Raw genomic sequence first — 22,921 nt, 5'->3', positions numbered from 1 at the left:
AGAGAGAGAGAGAGAGAGAGAGAGAATGAGAATGAGAATGAATGTGTCTATAGCATATATACGAAGTAAGGACAACTTATCAGTCCCTGGAATCAAACTTGGTTCATCAGCCTTGGCAGCAAGCCCCTTTGCTTACTGAACCATCTCTCATGTTTAAAAGAATCTTTGCCATCTGGAGAACGGCTTAAAGGTATGCCTGGAGGCTGGCCTCCTGGGCGACTGAGTCTATCAGGTTGACAGTTGACACTATCACAAGGCCATTCCTTTTCCAGCACACCTGCTGCTTAAATTACTCCCCAGAGGGAAGACATAGCCCTGTACACCCCTATCCCTAAGGTTCAGGTGACAAGTTCAAGGCGTGACTCTACCAGAGTTCACTCTAGGGAGCCAGCGCATCTACCGGGTTTCCTTACAAAGCATAGGTTGGGGGGGGGTTACTTTCTGGAGTGTGGGTGCTCTCCCTCAAAGGCCACACCAGAAAGTTTTTACCCAGCAGGGACGATGGCTCTCCCCAGAGCCACATAGATGGGAGTTCCTTCCCCTAGTCTTCCTGGGCCTATATACTCAAGCCCCTCCCTCAGGCCATGTGCACTTGGGGCAGAGTTGCATGGAGCAGGAGACAGAACAGCTGTACCCTCAGAGGGTTTCATGACCCTGCCCACCCTTGTATAAGGGATGTAAACAGTCGGAGCTTAACTGCCAAAGATGGCTGTCGTTTGTCTTCCATGACCTTTCACAACAGTCTTGTACAACAACACTGTATAACTCCATCCTCCTGGGTGACTGTCCTCATCCTGTGGGTGGAGAAGGATTCAGGGTCACCAGCACAGCAAACAGCCAGGCTTGGAAAGAGGCTTTGGCCTCACATAAACCCCATTGCATCTCCCCAGGAAGGGCCCAGCAGAGTGTGTCTCCTTTTGCAGACACAGCAGAGCACTGTAGGGAGATCTTGGCCTTTTCTCTTATGGTCCAACCTGTGGACCACAGGGAACCACCAGTCCCAGTTTTCCCAGTTTGTTCCCCGCAAGTCCCACGTTCCAATTTTCTTAGCGCAGTTGGTACCTGTTGTCTTTCTTAGTCACCCGGGCCAGCTAAAAGGCTGGACGGCCTGATGGTGCCTGGGAGTCCTTTACAATTACATTAGCTTCTGGCATCGAGAAAGGGAGATGCTGCCCTCCCTCTGAGCCTTCCGGTGGCTCCTGGGACTTAGTGATTCAGCAGGCGGTCAGAGGCAGCTGGACTGTGACTAGCAGGGCGTCATAGAGCACAGTCAAGGTACCAGACTGCAATCTTAAATTGGTGAGTTGGGAACTTGACTCCTTGGGGGATAGGACCCCAACAGAGGGTGCCCACTGTCCCGTCTGAAGGGCAGTGAAGTGGGCGTGCCTGAGGTGGGAGAGTCCTGCGGTTTCCTACCCTGCCTGGTATGTGAGGGACGGGGGAGTCCCAGATACCTAAGCTGCTTCCCAGCATATTCACCAGCTAAAAATGGCTTTGCTGAAAGGTGCCCAACCGGAAACTCCTCAAGATTTCCTACTAGGGCAGCGCCTCCCCCGGACTGGGGACCAGGCACCTTATAGATCCCTCTAACTACCACCCTACCAATTAGTTACGACCTGGCTGCCCCCACTGCCAAGACTCAGCCTCCTTTTCTACTGGGGTTGTCAGCCCCAGGAGGGTAGAGCTTGTGTGTAGCCTCAGAGCTAAACCAGGGTTCCCAGTTTAAGGCCCAACCCAACCACACCCACTCATTGGCTGATTTGGGACAGGGAAATATCTCTAATATTTTATTTATTTATTATATATGAGTACACTGTAGCTGTCTTCAGACACACCAGAAGAGGGCATCAGATCTCATTACAGATGGCTGTGAGCCACCATGTGGTTGCTGGGATTTGAACTCAGGACCTCAGGAAGAACAGTCGGTGCTCTTAACCACTGAGCCATCTCTCCAGCCCAGGAAATATCTCTAATCCTTGCTCTTCCTCCCTGAAAGAAGGAAGCATAGCATCTACAGGGAGGGACACCCAGGAGCCCTGGGGGGAGGGGAGAGGGTTACAGACTCTGATCATAGGACAAGGCTAGAGGTTTTGTCTGGAAGTCTGAACACATTGCTCCTACTTCAGAACAAATATTCCGAAGGGGTGGCTGGGTTGCTTATGTAACCCCGGCCCAGCCCCAGAGTCCTAACGAAGCTCGTTGGAAGCTCGGAGAACCAAGTAGGGTTGGGCGGCTCCACCCTGGGTTTCTAGCCAGCTTTCTAGATGATTCTATTGAATGGTCAGCCCGAGACTCACCAATGTGGTGGTTGGTACAAAGCACCAAGCATGCAAGACTTATGACTTATACCTCATTCTTGTCCCCTGTCCCATGGGGACAGCTTGCCTGCCTCCCAGCTCAGGCTGCTAACCAGTTCAAAGATAATCTCAGGCAGGAGAAGGTAGCCATTGAACTGAGGGAGCCACTCCTGATTGGCCACTGGCAGCTTTGGGAATGGCCAGTGGATTGTCCCAGAACTCAACAAGCCCTCTGCGTTGCCAGCCATGTCCTGCCCTCCCCTTGGCCACCACCTAATAACCCTTTCCTTGCTGGGAATTCTCCCCACATTTGAACATCAGTCTGTCTTCTGCGTCAGCAAGTGTCCTAGTCCGGGTACTATTGCTGTGATGAAACACCATGTACAAATTGGGGTGGGAAGGTTTTATCTGGCGTACACTTCGACATCAGTGTTCATCACTGGAGAAAGTTGGGACAGGAACTCCAGGCAGGCAGGAACCTTAAAAGCAGGAGCTAATGCAGAGGCCATGGAGGCTGCTGCTCACTGGCTTGCTTCTCACAGCGAGCTCTGCGTGCTTTCTTGTAGAAGCCAGGACAACCAGCCCAGGGGATGGCTCCACCCACAGTGGGCTGGGTCTCTCCCCCTCCCCCATCAACCACTAATTAAGAACGTGCCCTACAGGCTCGATGGCCAGCAGCTTGATCTTAAGGATGCATTTTTTTCTCCACGGAGGCTTCCTGCTTTCTTGATGACTCCTTTTTGTTTCAAGTTGACCTAAAAGCAGTTATCACAGCAAGGGAAGCAGGATGAGACCCCTCCCTCCTCCGAGTGATAGGAAACAAACTTGGGCCACCGAGTCCGAGGTCCACCCTCCCTAATTTTTGAAGAGGCAGCACAAGGCAACCTCTGCCCCACAGGCCCTCCAGATTTGATTCTTCCTAGGAACTTAGGAACCACAAGCCCTTCCTCACTCTGCTGGGCAGTAGATGAGCCTCATCCGCAAAGTGGGGCTCTCAGGCTGGACAAGAAGGGGGCGCACATGCCAGTCATCACAGTACCCAGGAGGCAGAAGCAAGCACACGTTCAAGGCCAGCCTGGACTACATAGTGAAACTTTGTCTCAACACCAAACAGGAAGTGCAGCCTCCCAGACCTGCCCAGATGTTGGGAGATGGAGTGGGGCAGTGGCAGAATCCCTGGGTGTGTAGGCACCCAATCTCTCTCCTCTAGGCTGAGAGACTCTCTCTATGGGCCGCCTGCCTGCCCTTCTCCAGTGAGACCCTCCTCCACCATGGAGCAGGTCCAGCTAGCTAATTTGCTTGGCCAAAAATGGGTAGCAAGTGGCATTTTCTTCTGTCCTCAGGGACCAGGAAGGCAATTCCTCTTGTCTCCAGATAAGTCCCAAGCTGGCCCCTGTGCTGTATCCTGGACATTAACAGAATTCAGATTTGAAGAATACATGAGACTGGGGGCAGGGAGGGTGAGGGAATGGAGGGTACAGGAGCAGCCAGCCTTGGGGAGCCTGCCTCTGCCTGAGACTGAGTCTAGGTCTAAGGGAGCCCTGGAGGGCAGAGCCACAGAATGCAAGCTGTCCGTTCAGGGCAGATGGAGATTGGGAGGGGCTATATGCCTAAGGTCACCAACAGTTATTTTAAGTGACACGATTTAAACCCAATGCTCACTCTAGAAGCTCATTCTCCATTCCTACCACTCTCCGATTCTTAGGCCCCCCTGCGTAGAGCAGAATGCCCGCCCAGTGTCAGTCTTAGCCTTTAAAGAAAAAGAACTACATTTGCTAAATATTGTTCCTACGAGCAACATTTGCCCATCACTTGTGCCAGTCCTAAAAGATGGAGTGGTTTAAAGCAGCTAGCACGCCTTGCGGGGAGCCTTGGGTACGTCGGAGAGGGCACCACTGAATCAAAGGGTCTTACAAAATAATTGTAGGAGACTGAACATGCCACTGGGCTAGCAATACAAAATACTGGGAGCGTTCTAGGGGTGAGAGTAGGCTCAGCACTGGTCAGAGAGTGGGCAATCACCTACCCTCTGGTAGCCTCAGTTTCCCTATTTAGCAAGCGCACTTGAACCTCCTGCTATCTCTCTCGGGTCTAGTGAGGATTATGGAAAGGCGAGCCTTTTGGGCGGGCTGGGGCGCGGTTCGGGTTCAGGCTGCGGAGCTGCAGGGCGGGGCGAGGAGTATGATCGCGCCGCTGGCGGGGAGGCCGGGCTGCTAGGGAGGCCGGGCTGCCGGGGCGGCGGGCGGGTATTGCAGCGCGCAGTGCGTGCAACTGCGGAGCGCGCCGCTCGCCCGGCCGCGGCATCACATGAGCAGAAGCACCCGGAGCGGCGCAGCCCGCCGGTGGGCGCCCCAACAGCTGCAGCCCCGAACCCCTGCCAGTCCTAACCATGTCTATCTGTTGTTGTTTCTTTTTCAGAGACTATGGCAGTTCCAAGAGGAAATCAGGTAAGGGAGTCTCGGCGCTTTTCTCTCTCACCTACCAGCTGCCGGCACGCGTCCCTCTGATCCTGCGCAGGACTTTCGGGGGAGGGGGAATGTCTGCCTGGCCTGCTGGCACCATGGTCCTGTATGCTGGGGGATGCATCCATTACCTCCTTCCTGACCCTTACCCTCTAAGTTCTCTGCCACTCACACCTGCAATCTCCATTTTAGTCCCTCTGGCTCCTGGATGGGAGTGGGGTGCATGGGGTAGGGGGTGACTCGGGAAGGGCCGGAAGTCACAGCAGCATCTTCAGCGGGACCCTGCACCCCAGCTGCAGGAGCCACTGCTGGGTACTGCTGTGGCTTTTCCATGTGTCCTTCGCGCTGCGGTGGAAGAGTTTGTGGATATGCAGGGTCTTGCGTGGGAAAGTGAAAAGGGACTGAGAAGGGGTCGCTCTTGAGAGACTTAGGTCTGTTGCACCATACCTCAGACCTGAACCCTCCCCCAGCTCTGAGCTTGAACTCCGGGGTTGTGTGTGTATGTGTGTGTGTGTGGGGATCTGCTGCAGCCGCGTGTCTTGCAGAGACGTAGGAGGGGGGTCCCCAGTCCCCTGTGGGTTTAGGCCCTCCTCAAGAGCAAGAGTGAGGTTATCCTCTGACAGCAAGGCTGTCCCTAGAGGATCAGAACATTCTTTATGGGTGCGGGAGGCTCTCCCAAATGGCACATGCCTGGGTGTGGGTGGGGTGGAGTTACTTAGGGGAGGGTGATCTTTTAAAATTAGTGGGGTGAGTTCTGGGGTGCAGGGTTGGAGCGATCCATGGTGGGCATGTGTGTTTTCTGTATGACGGTCTTCTGAAGAGTCTGACTCTTGGGGATATGTCCAATAGCATGAGATCAAGAGCCCTATGTCTCAATGCCGGGGGTCTGTGGACCAAGTAGAGGCTTGTGTGCTGCCCGCGATGGGTGGGAATTGAGGTAATTGTATTCTGTGTCCTTGTAAATATAGGGTTGGATGTGCTGTGAGTACAGATGCCCTCTTACCAGCTTATTGGGAGGAACAAAGTTGTGCCCTTGGGTGTGGGAGACCAAGTGTTGGGTTGCTAGGACATGGGTGGTCCTGCTGATAACTGGGCAGTACCTGTATTTACTTACACCTTTGTGTGCATAGGCTGAGTGTCCTCTGTGTGTTGGCTGAAACCTGTTCAAGCATGTAGGGTAAAGATGTGCGTGTAGGCATGTCTGACAGCTGTGCCAGGGTATCTCAGCTATGCCTGGAAGCAGAAGGGCATCTCCTTCTGTGAAAAGGAGAGTGAGGAGCCTAAAGAATTTCGTCATCCACACCACCAGCCAAGAGAACTGCGCTGGAGGGGGGCCTCTGACAGCCACAATTGTCTGAAGTTCAAATCTAGCGTGCTAGGTAATGGTGAACTCCAGCTTCCTGCCTGGCTTAGAGAGTTTCTTCTAGTCTCTTCATTGTGTTTGAAACAATAATGTTGATAATGCCTGCCTCGTGCAGTGTAGCCCATAACATAGAACAGCACATAATAAAACCATAGCACCATGTAGTAATATATCTATATCTATATATCTATATATATAATTCTATGTATTTATATTATATAGAAATACTATAGCACTAATGGGTACCCATTGTCCTTGTGGTCCGCCTGTTTAAGGTTGGGTCCTGCCCCTCCCCACGCCCTCCCCAGGATGCCGCCTCAGTTTTACTGCCTTCCACCTCCATCCAGGAAAAAGACAGATGAGGAAATTTAATTTACATTGGTATGCTTATGGTAATGGCCACTTAGTGTCGTGGTTAAAGTGCCAGGCTGGAGCCAGGCAGTGGGCGTTCAGAGCCAGGCTCTTCCCCTGCGACTTGTGGGAGATGGGCTTCCTCTCAACCTATTCAGCCTTTTGTAAGTTAGGGGTATTTGCATGCACTGTGTTGGTGAGGTTTTCCTCTTCAGATAGCTATCTTCCTAAGTCCTTCGGTGGGCCATCTTGCCCAGATGTTTGGTCAGGCCTTAAATTGTATGTTTCTGCAAGATGTTGTTTAATGAAATTAACATTTAAGTCAGTCAACCCTGAATAAATTCAATTACCCTCTCTAAAATGGGTGGGCCTTATCCAATCAATTGAAGCCCTTAATAGAAAACACACACACACACACACACACACACACACACACACACACACACACACACCCTTGTCAACAGGAGATCTGCCTTTGGACTTGTCTGCAGCTCGTTCCCAGGCTCCTGCCTGCTCCCTCCTCACACAGACTGTGTACCCACCAAGTCTCCACAGTCACGTGAGCCAACTTCTAAAATAAATCCTCTTTTTTCTCTATGTGCACATCGTGTTGGCCCGTTTCCCCGGAGAGCGCTCACACACACCTACAAGGCAGTAATGAAGACTAGATGGGTTAGTGTGTGAGTGTGACTAGATTGTCTCCTGCAGCCGAGAAGGCATTCCTGAGGCACCAGCTCCTGTTAATCAGTGAGCACACTGTGCCCAGATCATCACATGTGTTTCTTCACGTTCTGCTCTGCCACACTGCAAAGAGAAACCCCCGACAGCTCCGGGCACATGCAGAATCAGAGTCTAGGTTTAGGGCTCACTCCCACTGCTCAGTGAAGTTGCCCAGGGTTGCTCACACCCACCCGGGAGGTGAATGCTGTCTCTTGTCTGCTTTCTGGCCTAGTTCCAAAGTGGCACCTCTGCGGAAGATCCTTGCTGACACTTTTCTAGAAGCGGTCTGGCCACAGGGTCCAGGTTTCCTCTGTCTCGTGCTCAGGCAAGCAGGTCATGTCATTGTGCCCCTGCTGGAGCTTAGAACTTCTGAAGCAGGGCTCAAGTCAGAGTGCTGACTCGGCATGCATGAATTGTTGGGTTTAATCCCCAGGACCTGGTAAACCCAGTCTAGCAGACTGTACCTGAAACCTGGCCACTCGGGAACTCTAGGCAGGAGGATCAGACGTTCAAAGGCATCCTTGGCCATAAAATAACCAGCCTTGGTTACATGAGACTCTGAATTATTTCTCGAAGTCTGAGAAAGAAGCTATGATGGTCGGATGAGAGCGACAGTGGTGTGGAGAGTTGGGATGTTGCAAGTCCAGTGCCTAATCATCTCGATTCATGTTTAGTTTCATCCATAGCTGTTTATTGCCCCCCCCATATACAGCATTACCTTTTTGTGACCATTAAGTAAATCATTTGGGATATATGAACAGAATCCTAGTTTCCACCAACCAAAGGGTTAAGAATGTTGTCAGGTACTTTCTGAAGCCTACAGCAGAGCCTCCATCCCACTCTGCCTCTCCAGGCAGCTGCTGCCCGCCTACCTGATGTACCCGATATGTTTGAAAGTATATCACTATATGACTTTTTTAAAAAACGATTTCTTTTATTCATTATATATAAGTACATTGTGGCTGTCTTCAAGCACACCAGAAGAGGGCATCAGATCCCATTACAGATGGTTGTGAGCCACCGTGTGGTTGACTGGGATTTGAACTCAGGACCTCAGAAGAGCAGTCAGTGCTCTTAACCGCTGAGCCATCTCTCCAGCCCACTTTGTGACTTTTCTTTGCTCCTGTTTCTATGAACAAGATTGCTGGGTCTTTGGAACACGTTATTTGGGGGAAACATGAATCTTTGTCCTTAGGCTGTGGTTACTCATATCGGGCTCTGAAATGAACCAACTCCTTTTTCCTGTGAGGTGAGAGCTGCTTCTGTAGCTGATGAGACCCTCTCCCCACCCCACCCCAAAAAAAATCAGAAACAAGGCTTGTGCAGAGCAGAGGAAGAACAGTGTCATATGGCATACAGCCTGGTGGAGGGGGCACGACCAGTGGTGACATTTGACAGAGAAGGGGTGTGGCCTGAACTTTCCTGCATCTTTTTTTCTTTCTAGATCTTTCCATGCCAGGACCTGGTACCTTCTGCCTAACGGCTACAAGCCATCTTTGGGCCCTCCCTTCCTTCTGCCTATCAGCTGGCCCTCCTGATCTACTCACTTCTGCCTGTGCCCACTATCATGCCAGTCAGAAGCCTTCCACTTCCGAATCCCTCAGCCTCCCAAGAAGCCCCCAGGGCTTCCACCTTTACTCCTGTTGTTGCCATTCCCGGCAGCACCACTAGGGGGCACTGTTAAAGTACATTCCAACCCTGCTGAAATTCCCCGGGGGACTTCCACGCTGCCCTAAAGAACAACTTCTTCTTTTTTTTTTTTTTTTTTTTTTTGGCTTCAGAGCCCTGCATAATTGACCCCCGCAGCCTTTCTGACCCGGGCTCTGCCCCCGCACACATTCCCACCAGGTCGAACCTGTTCCACTGCTCGGTCATCGTCTGCTTCTCTGACGTCACGCTCATTCCTTTAGCGGCCTTTGTACTTGATGTTCCCTCGACCTGGGATAATCTTCCTCCCGGTGGCTGGCTCACTCTTTGTTGTTTACAGTCTCCTCCCCGTCGATGACCCCCTAATTAGTTGCTTGGTACCTGTTCTTGCTTCCTGCCCTTCTTCCACTACCTTGAAACCTCGGCTGTAGGGCATGCGCCCTACACGCTCCGCTCACTTGGTGAGTGATTTGGAGACTGAGTACCTGGATCACGCTGTGAGAGTCGGGGTGGGTGGGGGGGCTTCTCATTGGGCTTGGGGGGTGGGCATTGGAAGTTGAAGGAACTTTTCTGAGTTGGGAGCAGAGAGCCGGAGGCTTTGGTTATCCAGAGAGAGTACACTCAGAAATCTGGGCGAGCAAGACTAATCATCACGGCTTGTTTGGAAATCAGTTATATGACCTTATTGAGCACCAGCTGTATTCAGGCACTGTATACACGTTGACGTTACAGAAAAGTTTGCAGTGATGAGCTCTCCTATGAAAGGCGCTGTGTGACAGAGGGGGAGTTGATGGTTGACCAAGTGCACAGCACAGGCGATGGCCCAGGGCCTCTGAGAGCGGGGGTGGGGTTGGGGAGTGGGGGGTAGGGGGGTCAACTGCTCAGGCAGAACTATGGCAGGGAAGAGGATGAGCAGGCCAGCGTGGGAGAGGATATGGAAGTGGGGCGGGGCAGGGTTTAGCAGAGGGGAGGAGGCGGAGGCGGTACAGCACCGAGGGACGCTAAAGAGATGTGTTGGAGACAGAGGGATGTGATTTGGATTGGTTTTCTGGCTGGTGATTGGAGCTCTGCAGAGCGGGCAGAGGTGAGATGGTGGACCCCAGCATCACCCTGGGTGGATTCGACGATTCAGTCAGGGCTTTGAGAGGGTCTGGGCGTCGGAATCCTGGTTTGCTCTCTAAGACTATGATAAAAACATTCTGAATAAGCGGCAGCTAGGCGAGGAAAGGGTTTATGTGACTTCCAGGCTTAAGGCGCAATTACTCTCAGAGCAGGAACCCCAGGAGGAACTGAGGCAGAGGCCGTGTAGGAGTGCTGCTTGCTGGCTTGCTCTCCGTGGCTCTCCCGGCTTGTGGTTTATACAACTACCTGCTCAGGGGCAGCTCTGTGCATGTCAGCTATCAATCAGCAAAATGCCCCACTGGCCCGTCTGATAACGGCATCTTCTCAATTAAGGTTACCTCTTCCATATGACTCCGGTTTGTTTTAAGTTGACCAAAACTGACCAGCACATTCGAGTCCCCTGCCTCAAGTCCTTGGTTTTTCAGTCCTGTGACCTTGGACACGGGCCTTCACCTGGAGCCCTCATGCTCAGCTGGAGAAACAGAAGCATCAGCAGACAAATAGTAAGAGGTTTGGTGTAAAGGCTTGATGTAACCTTGGCACTCAACAAGCTGAGTTCAAGGCCAGCCTGAGCCTCATAGGGAGAGAAGGGACCAGGGTATGCGGGCTATTGTAAGGAACTGGTTTACACCCCAGCAGGGCTGTCTAGCCCAGCCTGAACCCCTAGGGTAGTCCTGAAAACAGTGGACTCCAAACACAACCTGGAACTGCTGTCCACCCACACATGTGGGTCTTCAGGGAGTCTCAGGTCTGCCCTGGAGCTTTCCAGCTTCACAGCTTCTCAGCGCTGGTGTCCCTCACCACCACCCCAGTGCTGGACGATTCCACTTACTTAACATCCACTGAGGATAGGCTTCAGCCGCCACCACAAAGATGCCTCGTGAAAAATGGCTGCACGTGTGGGAGCTGGTGGCCTCTCCAGCGGGTCTGCTGAGCATCACACCTGTTGGAGTAGCAACAGCAGAAGCGCTCTCGGGAGGGACTGGGTGAACCAGAAGTAGTTGTGGTAGCTGCTTATGGCGGGCAGGCATTCCTCCAAGAGTCCTGTGAGGGCAAGGAGCCGGGTAGCAGGGCTTCCGGTCAAGTTCCCACGGCTCCCAAGAAAGATGCTTGAGGAGTCCTGAGAGTTGCCGCTAGGGGGCACAGTGGCCCGTGGAGCCTCTGGGACCTTGACTTCCAAGTGTGCCACTTGCCGGGCAGAGATGAACCTGGTGCTCCTTCCCACCCAGCGCTCCAGTTTAAATGCAAACGAGGTTGCTCAAGAGTATTGCAAGATTGTCCTCTTGGGCAAGTGTTGATGTTCCTGATGAAGTCCTGTTTATACTTAGAAAAGCTGTGAGCTCAGCCTGCTCTCCATCTCCGAGACCATTAAACGGTCTTCCTGGGCCCAGTTAATGAGATCAGCGCTGATGTGGTTCTGTTGTTGTTGGAGTTGAGAGTTTAGGGTTTGGCATCTGACACGCTAAGTAGAATTCAGACCTCAGCTCAGCCTTTCCTGAACTTTGCTGTTGGCAATTTTTTGTTTACTTACTGTTTATTGTTTACCAGAGGCTCAAGGAGGGGAGGAGTTGACCTTATCTTTAACCTGAGAGTAAAAAGATTCAATTATAGTATTTATTTCCACTTTTTGAGCCCCAAAGGAGTTTACGTTCTGACCCAGAATGCCAGCTTTGTGCCACAAAATAGGGTGCGGGAGGCCGCAGAGATATACCCATGATCCTCCAGGAGAGGGTGCTGGTGTAGGCTCCTACCCTATCCAGGATGGACACCAAGTAAATGCCACACACATGTTGGGCCTGCGGAGGCCAGATGTGCGTGAGATCCTTGGAGCTGCAGTTACAGGTGAGTGTGCGCTGTCCGGTGTGGATGTGAGAACCGAACGCAGGCCCTCTGCGAGAGTAGCAGGGGCCTTAACTGCTGGGCCAGTTCTCAAGCCCAGTGCTCTAGCCTCCCGAATAACACAGGGCAGCCCCGTATCTCTAGACCTGGCTATGAGGTTGGGTGGCTTTGTTGCTTTGTTTCTGGTTTTTGTTTCTGTTTTTTTTTTTGTTGTTGTTGTTTTTAGTCATTCTTTAAATTTCTAAAATATTTTTAATTTTTAATATTTTTAAAATTTTTATAAAATTAAAACTTTTAATTTTATAAAGTATTGTAAAATGCTTGAAAGTAGATAAAGACATCACACATTTGAAATACTTACTATTGTGTGCAGGGGCATGTGTGATATATATAAAGAGGTCAGAGGACAACATGTTCCAGTTGGTTCTCCGGAATCAAGCCCAGGTCATCAGACTTGGTGGCAAATATCTTATGCACCCAGCCATCTGCCTGGCCCCTTGCCTTGTATTTTTTGAGACAGCCTTGCTCTGTAACCCTGGCTGGTCTTGAACTCACGGCAGCCTCTCCAATACAGGATTAGAGATATGAGCCAACGTGCCTGGCTCCATTTAGTTTCTATTTATTTATTTATTTTAAGATTTATTTATGTTATATATATGAGCACACTGTAGTTGTCTTCAGACACACCAGAAGAGGGCATCAGATCTCATTACAGATGGTTGTGAGCCACCATGTGGTTGCTAGGATTTGAACTCATGACCTCTGGAAGAGCGGTCAGTGCTCTTAACTGCTGAGCCATCTCTCTAGCCCTTTATTTATTTTTTAAGTTTACGTATTTATGCTTTTAAATTACTATATTTGTCAATGTTTTGCCTACATATATGTCTAGGTTTTACCACGTGTATACCTGATGCCTGGTGAGGCCAGAAGAAGATGTTAGGTCTCTTGGAATTGGAGTGTAGATGGCTGTGAATCACAATGTACGTACTAAACTAATGTACCAGGTTCTCTAAAAGAGCAGCAAGTTCTCTTTAACTACCTAGCTGCCTCCCTAACCTCCTAAGTTCAGTTTTGAATAAAGTCTATTTTTCTAATAGTAAGACTTACCCGTAAGTACTAAGCTATTATAAAAACTTATCTATCCAGAAAAGCTAGGCCCAACTTTTTGTCTGTCTTGTTTGTTTGTTTTGGTTTAGTTTTGTTTTTTTTCCAGACAGAGTTTCTCTGTATAATCCTGGCTGTTCTGAACTCATTCTGTAGACCAGGCTGGCCCTCGAACGCCACCTATGTCTGCCTCCCAAGTGCTGGAATTAATGGCGTGTATCACCATCACCCAGAACACTTTTTAAAAATATATATTTTTATGTTTATTTACGTGTGTGTGTGCGCGCGCACGCATGCACATGCTCAGACACATTTATGTGAAGGTCAGAGCATAATTTATGGAAGTGATTTTTCCTCTTTCACTGTGGTTTTCAGGAATGGAACTTAGGTCGGCAGCGTCGGTGGCAAGCACCTTCACCTGCTGGTCCATCTTGCCAGCCCTCATTCTTCTTTTATACATGAGGTAGCTAAAAGTGGCCACTTGAAGGTTGGACAGAACTTGGTTTCCTGCTGACTCTGGAGGTTGATGGAGCCCAGTGAAGTGTGAGGAAGGCTATAGTGTAGCAGAGCCAGCAGGCCTTGGAGGGTGAGGCCTTGGAGGTCTGCTTTTCCCAGGGTTAGTGCTACATCAGTCATGTTCCTGCAGAGCGCTGGCTTCTGCCTCTTTGAAGCATTCGTTGGCTTTCCTCCCACGGAGTGCCCAGCTCTGCTGCCAAGGAAGGGTGCTGTCAGAGATCTGTGTAGGCAGACCAGCCAGAGTAGGAGAGCTGTCGCCTGCGGAAGGGAGGCTGGAGAAAGGCCCTCTGAAGCTGGCATGAGCCTCAGGGTGTGAGCCTGGGTACCCTGCTTGATGGATGGGAAGTGGGAGGAAAGGAGACGGGGTGGGGGAGGGGGAGCATGCGAGAGATGGGTCTGGAGAGGAAGCCTTGGAAGATGTAGGCTTCCCACTACCAAAGCAATTTCCAGGTCCTGGTCCACGTGGAAGACCCAAGCTGTTTTGTGAACGTGACCAACATCCTCCTGGCACCCTCCTCTGGCCTGTGCCTCGTGAGTGTGTCTTCTTGAGGCAGCGTCAGCTTCTGGCACAGCTCACCAGGACTGTGTTTTTATAAACAGTGTGACGGCACCGTCTTCCCATCCTCGCATCACCCCAGAAATACAAAGCCATCTAATTGGAACTGTCACTGATTGATTGGGTTTCACAGCCAGCCGAGTGCGTGGCAGTCTGTAATGGAGTGCCAGTGTTGCTCACACGCCGTGTGATTGCAGATATGTGGGTGCATGCCACAACTCCCAGCCAAGGCAGCACCCACTGCTCAGCTGGCCTGGATGCCAGGCAGGAGGGAGGAGCCCTCCCCAGATCCTGGGATCTCAGGAGAGGTGGCTTTGAGGCCCAGAGCCCTGGGCTGGAAGGGAACAGCCTGACCGAAGGCTGGTCAGAATTCTGAGCCTGCTCACTTAAATGCAGATTTTCAGGCCCTGCTGAGGACTAACTCTGCAAGGGCTCCTAAGTCTTGTTTTGTTTCATTTTGAGGGAGGTCTCCTGTTCGTCCGAGCTGGCGTTAAAGTCTCTTCTTGATGCATGCTAGCCTTGAACTCCTGATCCTCCTACCTCCACTTCCTGTGTGCTGCCGTAGGCGTGTGAGCCTATACTATACTGCCTAAGAGTGCTTAAACCAAACCATACCATTCTGGGTGTGGACTGATGGCCACATCAAGCTTGATAGACGGTGACGGTAACAGGAAGAATGGCCCTGGATTGTTTGCCCGTGTGCCTGGACCAGCTCTTTGAAGATGCTTGCGGTTGGAGGTCACCTGCAGGGGGCTGTCAGAAAACAGGGCTGTCAACCCACTGCCCCTTGAAACACTAGCCTAATGCTGGGGCCTTGTAGGTCAGTCAGTCACCTGAGGGCATCCATCTGGCCTCATCAGGAGACAGCGGTGAGACTCTGCCATGAGGTTGAGGTCCTAGAGAGGGAGACACCCAAGTTGTGGTCCGGCAAAGAAACGTTTCCCACCAGGGACCTCAGCCAGAAGGCAGCTTGGGATTTCTGGTTTATAGGCATGTGACGTTGGGGCAACATTTCCAGCAGTGACGAAGCCAACGGAAAAACCAAGGCTTGAGGGAAATGCGCCTTGTTCGTTTGCCTCCGCACCTTTTTCTGATCTAAAGTTGCTCAGTTTAGAAGCACAAATGTGCCGTGTGGAACTTGGTTGGCCTCTAGCCCTTTTCATAATTGGTCAGTTTCGAAATGTGAAGGCAAAGAGTTTTTCCAAAGTTTCAGGAAATTTAGATGTTTGCAGGAAAAGCGTGCCCTTCCCTGACTCTTTCTTTACCCCCCTTGGATCTTCTTGTCACCATGTGACCCAAGCAGCTGGCACAAGAAAGGACTGAGTTAACGTCAGGATGAGTCTTGCATTAAGATATCTGGGGCCATGTCAGGATCCCTTCACGCTCCCGGCTCAGAGGAACATTGGTTCCCTGTCATCCTTTCCTTGGCTCTGCTTCTGTGTGTATGTGGAGTGCCTCTGGAGGCGTATCTGGACCTCAGGGGCAGCTTTTCCTTCCTCTCTTGGGTCTCCCCTGCTCACCCCAGATCCCTGAGGGCTCTCTGAGGTTAAACAGTGTCTAAGAGAGTATATAACCGTTTCTGTAGGAGGGCTCAAGTCTTTGTAAAGCAGAGGTGACAAGCCGGTGACACAGGCCAGACTAAGACCGCCTTGGTCTAAGGGCCTTATGAAGACCTTGCACAAATATGGATCTGCTGGGGAGGAATGTGGTTCCAACATGCCCAGTTGCCCCTTCCTCCTACCCCACCCCACCAATCAGGTGGCTCCTAGGTGGTCATTTACATTTGATCCCAGGGTTCTGATTTTGAAGCCCATCCTCATACCCTTGTGACCTGGGCCACCACTGTTTAAGGCCAGTGTCCCTATGCACAGCAGTGGTAGTCTGGGAGACCCAGAAGATCTGGGAAGGCCGAATAGATAGGAGGCAAGTTTCCAAGGAAGCGCCGATTCTGGACCGTCCCTCCATGGCTTCTTGGGCCCTGGCCATGGCCGTTTTATAGATTCATTTGCTAAGCAACTGAGGACCTATTCCATGCCAGAGTGCATGGTTCAAGCCCTAGGGATTCCAAGATGAACCTGCAGAGGTCTTTGTCTTCCAGGATCCCTGGTTGGATGAGAGCCTAAGTCAGCCAGGGTGTGGGGTGTAGCAATCCAGACCTGTCAGGGCGGCGCTGGCCCTCCTGAGCTAATTTACTAAGGGTTTTGTTTCTTCCTTTTAAAAACTCATTTATTTTTGTTGTGCCAAGGTGTGTCACTTTTATATTGCTGTGACATCAACACCTACGGCAAACACTGCTACAAGACTGCGTAGAGCAGAAAGAGTTTAATTGGGCTCATGGTTCTGGTTCCATTAAGGTTAGAGTCCTTGCTGGTGGACCACAGACATGGTGACAGGCGGCTGGAACCGCCAGCTGAGAACTCACATCTTGATTCATATGCAGGAGGCAGAGCACCCTGGTGACCATAGGAGGCTTTTGAGACCCGAGGCTGCCCCCGATGACTTCTCCTCTAACAGGCCACACCTCCTAATCTCTCCCAAACAGTTCCACTAGCTAGGAACCAAGCATTCAAGTGTATGAGTTCATGGGGCACCCTAAGCAAGTTGTCTACCACTGAGCTATACACACACACACACACACACACACACACACACACACACACACACACATACAGCCTTTTTTTTTTTTTTTTTACTTTGTGTTTTGAGACATAGACTGGCTAAGCTGTCTGGTGATGTTGCTGATAAAACATGACAAAAAGCAACTTGGGGAGGAAAGGGTTAATTCCATTTTCCACCTCTCAGGCCATGTTCCATCTAGGAGGAGTCAGAGCAGGAACCTGAGACGGTAGAATGGAGGAGCACTGCTGACTGGCTTGCTGCTCATGCTCAGTCAGCCTGCTTTCCTGTACCATCCAGGACTACTGTCTAGGGATTAGCACCGCCCACAGTGGCCTGTAGCCTCCCACATCAGTCGTCAGTCAAACCTTTTCTTGATTGAGATTCTTTCCCAGACCACCCCAGCTCATGTCAAGTTGATATGAAAACTTGTCAACACACTGGCCGTGAGTTTGTGCGTTTGAGGATCAGGAGTTCAAGGCCACGCTCAGCTACACAGGGTGTTTCGGGCTAGTCTCGACTACATTGAGATACCATTTCTAAACTTCAGGGGTGGTGCTATAAAAACTCCTATTACCTGGGAGACTGACACACGTGGGTCGTGAGTTCGAGGCCAGCCTGGGCTCCACTGTATCTCAGTAAGGAAAGAGATAAAGTAAACTGGGCCTCTGACTTCACATCTCCAAGGACCTGCCCTGGGGTACTGTTTCAGAGACAAGATACAGCTCACCACTGGCAGTGTGCCTGAAAACTTCCTCCAGGGGCTTCCTCCAGCCTCCTGGTTAGAAGAGGACTCTGGAAGACCCTGGAGCAGTCTCTCAGAGGGATTTGTTCACACCCATGAAAAGAGGGCAAGAATTCTAGCTGAATTCCTGGCCGTGGGACCCCACCTAGGCCTCTGACATCAGAATGCTCCCTAGGGCTCTGCCCGTGGCCTCCTCTGGCGACTGGTCTTCATGAAGCAGAACTGCACAGAGTTGATAAGGGACTGCTACACTAACAGGGCAGAGAACAGCCTCGTGCTAGCACAGGGAAGCCTGGGCAGGGCTCCGAGAAGTAGTCTGTCCCCAGTGATCGAGGAGCACAGTGGCTGAGCGGGAATCTGTGACCTGGACTCCATTCTCCCTGGTCGGAAGCTCAGCCTGCGCTGTGGTATGGAAAGGTTAACTCTAGCCCTGGCACTCCCCTGTAGGCACACTCAGCTGCCACTTTCTGGACAAAGCTTAGTCACGTGAGAGCCAGCTGTGGGGATTCCCTAGCAGCGACCGACGCATGCACGCGTCTTACGTGCACACATGCACAACTGTTTATGTGGCGTCTGTGAGCTCAGGGGGGAACCTGTCTACACCCTTGCAGATCAGGGGAGGGCCAAGTCAGGAGAGGCCCAGGGCTTCTAGCAGACACCACGGGGGGAGTGGGTTGACTGAAGCTGGATTCCACCAGCCATGGTAGGCAAGCATGTTGCACCTGCAGAGACTCTGGATTTCTGTAACATCCATCCTGCCACACAAGGTTCTGGGTGGTTTGTTGTTGAGCCATCGAGCCTTTGGAGGGCTTTGTCATAGAGCCTTCTGGGATATCCTGCTGGGCCCATGTCTGGTCTGTGGTGCTCAGAAAGGTCAAGGGCTTTCTTTCCCCAACCTCAGAAGGCGGTGGGCACGTGGCTCAGGAGGGCAACTTCGTATTAGATCAGTGGCCCTCACCCCTCCTAATGCTGTGACCCCTTCAGTACATTTCCTCATGTTGTGGTGACCCCAACCACCACCATAAAATTATCTCCACTGCTATTTAATAGCTACAGTCTTGCCACCGTTATGAACTGTAATGTAAGTATCTGATACATGACACCCCAAAGCGGTTTCCACCCACAGGTTGGTAATCCCTGGGCTAGATTAAGATCAGGGCCACAGGCATCAAATGAGCTTGGGGTCTCTTGAAACCAGTGGGGCAAAGACTGAAGAAGGCCTCTTTCATCCACTGAGGACTAACTGGACACCTGAGTGTTTCCGGTGTGGCGGAGTCCTAGACAGGGCTAAGACAAAAGGGAATTCAGGGCTGACAGGAGATGCACAGCACTTGAGTGTGTGTGCCAAGATCAGAACCCAGGGCCTTTGTATATTCTAGGCAAGGGTTCCAACACCGGGGTGTGCATCTAGCCTAACTTAGCATGTTTTTATTCAACACCTATTATGTGCCAAACATTTGCTAAGATGATAGTCCTAGCAGGCGTTCTGGAGCTGGTTGAAGCAGGGCAAAGATGGGAGAGATAGCCCCAACCTTAAAAAAAAAAGGTATTCCCCTGCCAGCCCTGTGTCTCACCCTCTTCTTCCTCCACCTTACCACCCCTCTCCCCCCAAAATTAGTCTACACAGGAAGCCATTGCGGAGAACTCTTAAAAATTGGGGTAGAGATGCTGAAATGTAGCTCTTCACAGCTGTCAGCTTCTGACAGGGGTGGGGGAGAACCCAGTTCTCTTTAAGGGGCTGGCCAATGGGAGTTTGACCGTGCTCCAGGGAGTATGTATACACTGTACTTTCCCCCCTTTTTTCTTCTGCTTTTTTTTTTTTTTGGCGGGGGGATCACAAGGGTGGAGGAATGAACCTGGGAGACCTGGGAAATGAGTGTGGTCAGATCATGTGATTGGGGGTGCATTATGGGAAACTTCCAAACAAGCAATAAAAATAATTGTGTTTAAAAATGGGTATCCCCCCTGTGAGCCTTGCTCAAACTCAAGCCCTGTTACCATAAAGTCTTTGGGGGGCACGCCCTGATTAATCTCTCCCAGGCTACTCCAGTGAGCCTCAGAGTACAAGGACACCCTGTAGAGGTGTCCTGGACAGAATCAAGCAGGTAGCCAAGAGTGCCAGGCTGCCTCAAGCCAGGGGCTTCTGGAGCAGACAGGATCACTCAGCGGGGTGTGCATTGTGGATAGACTGTGTGTCTGTCCTCCTGTGCTGAGAATATCCGGAGGAGCTGGATCACCAGGAGGGCCCAGCAGTGCCTGTGGACCGTGTGTGTGCACTAAATAGCTGGCAGTTGATTCTTTGATGGTCCGATAGCCGGAGTCCAGAGTGAGAGACAGGATGTTCTACTCCAGATTGTCCTGGATGGGAATGTCTGTCCTGAGTGTGCTGCCCTTGACTCCTCCCTACAATCTTTCCCTCCTCCCTTTTGGCTCCTGAAGGGGTTAGTCAAGGGGTAGGCGGATACAGGACTATAGGCCTGAGGTGGCTGGATGACTGACTTATTGAAGTCACTGGTCCATTTCTGTGCTGCCTCGGTGTGTGTGAGCACACACAATGCCCTAAGTGGGGGCTGCTCAGAGATGGCTGCCCCTCTGTGTGTGAGCACACACAGTGACCTAGGTGGGGCCGCCCCTCTGTGTGTGAGCACACACAGTGCCCTAGCTGGGGGCTGCCTAGGGATGTGGGCAAAGAGCCTCAGGGAGACCTCTCAGTGAGTGGGGTGGACCACCAAGGCAGACCACCCGGTGGAGGGAGGGGCTGGGATGCTGGGGTTCTCAGTTTTGAGTTTATTTCTTCTCTGCTATAGGCAAACAGCAGGGCTCCTGGAAAGGTAAAGAGAGAGAACAGAGGGGGAGGCCACACCCTAGGGGCTGTGTGGGGTCAAACTGCAGCTGCTGGGAGCCCCGCCCACCCTCTTCCCCACCAAGTGCTGGCTCCTCTGTCTGCCCACACATCTCCCAATGTGGCCACCTGTCTTTAAACCTTCTGACCTCAGCAGCCTGCTGAAGCCCCTCCCCGAGACAGCTGAGGGATCCCAGTGGTCACTCTCCTTGAATCCTCTGGGCTGGACTGACCTGGTCGGAGCCCTGGTTTGGGAAGGCATCCTTTTCTTGGTCCTTTAGGAGCTGTGGGTCGCCCCCACTTCCCCACCTGAGCAGATGATCTGCTGTTTTCCTCGAGCAGTTTGGGCTTCAGGGTTCAGTACATTCCTACCCTAGGCTGGGCTTGTCCCATGTGTACCCTGGATTCTGGGAAAGGCCTGACTCTGGGGGAAGAAGACCTTTCTGTAGCTGCAGGCAAGATGTGGGAAGGTCGATTTTCCTGTGAGAGGAGCGCAGCAGGAATACATAAGGCCAGAGGGGAAGACCAGAAAATGAAGCCTCCATTCGGGCCCCTTTGTTCCCAATTCCTGGCCTGCTTGCTTGGGCTCAACTCTGACACCTTTGCTGTGGGGACTTGGGAAAGGACTTTAATTCCCCTGAGCCTCCAGTTCCTCATCTGCAGAAGGCAGATAGATTATTGTCAGGATTAAGTTAGAAAATGTATGTTAAACGGTCAGCACCTTGCCCCACGCCCCTCAGGTTGAGTGAGGAGTGCTGTCCTCTACCTGAATCTTAAGCAAGTGGTGTGCGTGCGCACGCATGAGAGTGTGTGTGTGTGTGTGTGTGTGTGTGTGTGTGTGTGTGTGTGGTGTGTGTGTACGAGCACTCTCTCTCTTTCTCTCTCCCTCCCCACCTCCAACCCCCCACCCTCCCCACCCCCGCCCCTGAGTCACCATGTGGTCTTCTGGTCTGTGTGATGAGACCAGGAAGCCACTTAGGATGGTCTTGTTCCTCAGGTCCCCAGTGGTAACTCAGCCCCTACTACACTCCTTACTACTTCCACCCACTTCGCTTGGAAGACCGTAGCCCAGCCACTTAGGGCTTGGGCAAAACCAGCTACATAATTTAAAAATGAAAACAGGGAACCTCTCGTTCATAAATGATGAATGATTTCAATCCCACTACAGCATTAAGCTAGCCCGAGGCCCTTGTGTCAAGGTACAGGATCCCAGAAGGCTCTACGGAACCCACCTCTAGGAAACCAGCCCTATCCGAGAGGCTGGGAAGAGGACGCAGGGCATGCGGGGGCACCCTTGCTGTGGTGGCATTAACCCCTCACCCTTCCAGGATCATGGTTTCTTTCCTCTGTGGGTTTATATGAGGGACTGAGGCTTCTGCTTATAGCCAGGGCTGCCCATCTGAGAAACAGTTTATATATCATCTTAGGATGCCTGAGACAAGGTCTCATAGAGCCCAGAGTGGCCTCAAAACTGCTGCATAGCTGAGGACAGCCATGACACTTCTGTCTCTCAAGGGCTGGAATTACAGAGAAGGATCACCACACCCGGGTTTATGTGGTGCTGGGATTTGAATTTGGGGCTCCACACATGCTAGGCAAGTGTCTGCCAACCGAGACGTCTCCTCGGTCTCAAGACTTGGCAACTTATAGAGAAAGGCCTTTAGCCAGGTATAGTGGTTCTTGCCTTTAATCCCAGCATTAGGGAGGTGGAGGCAGGTGAATCTCTGTGAATTTGAGACCGGTCTAGTCTACAAAGCAAGTTCTAGGATAGCCAGGGCTGTTACACAGAGAAACCCTGTTTTGGAAACCAAAACAAGAAGGAAAGGGTTTATATTTTAGTTCAAGGTCCAGGAGACCATAGAGTCCATGGTCACAGAGCTACCCCTGCTCAATAGCAGACAGCAGAGGGGTGGGCAGGCACATACAGAAGGAACAGAAGGAGGCCCGGGATCCTGTGGTGCCTGCTCCCCAGGGTAGCCATCAACAATGAACCCGGTGGTGCAGTTGGAACAAATGGAACCGTTGTGTGCCCGAGGTAGCATTGGAGGTGACAGGGACATGCTCCATTAATGAAAACAGTTACTGCTGCTGCTACCAGTGAATGCAGGGCTGGCCTCTCCAGGATGAGAGCGGTGGCCAGGTTTCCTGGTGGCCTCGTCAAAAAGGGGAAGAAGCACACGGAGTCTAAGAAACTTCAGAAACTGGCCCTGTGCAGAGTCGAACTGTAGCGAGGGAAGGAGGGGGCGATTAGGATGCAGCCCTACTTAAAAGCTCATATTAAAGCCACACGGGTATGAACAATAGAATTCCCAAAGAGGAGGGAGGGGCCTCTCCTGCGATCTGGAAGGAGGGAAGGGCCCGGGAGAACAGAGATTTTTTCATTCCATGGGGCCTGGCAGAATCCTTGAGGAATCCTTGAGCCGTGTAAACTGGTAAAAGGTGGTCCACCCTGGTCCCCTGAGTCTTTGGCTCACTGTTATCCGTCAAAGTTTGGGCAATTGGCTGCCCTCTCTCCGTCCTCCACCCAGGCCTGCAGCCCACTCCAGGTTTATTCGTTTGGAATGTGGAACTGGTTGTCCTCCAGAGGCATCCTGCAGACATGGCTGAGGACTGGATGGGGTGTATGGGGCTTGGCTCCTGTAGTGCTCTAGTTGTTCAAGGTTAGGCTTGGGAGAGGGGGTGTCCTTTCCTCATCTAGACTATCCAGACCTGTGGGAGCTTCTGGAGGTTCAGGGACACCT

At 51.6% G+C, this 22,921-nt stretch overlaps 1 protein-coding gene across 4 annotated transcripts in view; it reads left to right on the top strand.

The window, feature by feature from the left end:
• Positions 1-22,921, top strand: part of Sh3pxd2a (SH3 and PX domains 2A) — a 206,258-nt gene that overhangs the window by 118,634 nt on the left and 64,703 nt on the right. For all 4 annotated transcript variants that reach the window (NM_001415946.2, NM_001107606.3, XM_087564681.1 and 1 more), the window contains 1 exon segment: positions 4,716-4,744. In NM_001415946.2, coding sequence (NP_001402875.1) covers positions 4,716-4,744 — 29 coding nt within the window.

The sequence above is a fragment of the Rattus norvegicus genome, chromosome 1, assembly GCF_021556685.1.
Source record: "Rattus norvegicus strain SHRSP/BbbUtx chromosome 1, alternate assembly SHRSP_T2T, whole genome shotgun sequence".
Taxonomy (NCBI): Eukaryota; Metazoa; Chordata; class Mammalia; order Rodentia; family Muridae; genus Rattus; species Rattus norvegicus.
This window is presented reverse-complemented; position numbering and strand designations above follow the sequence as displayed.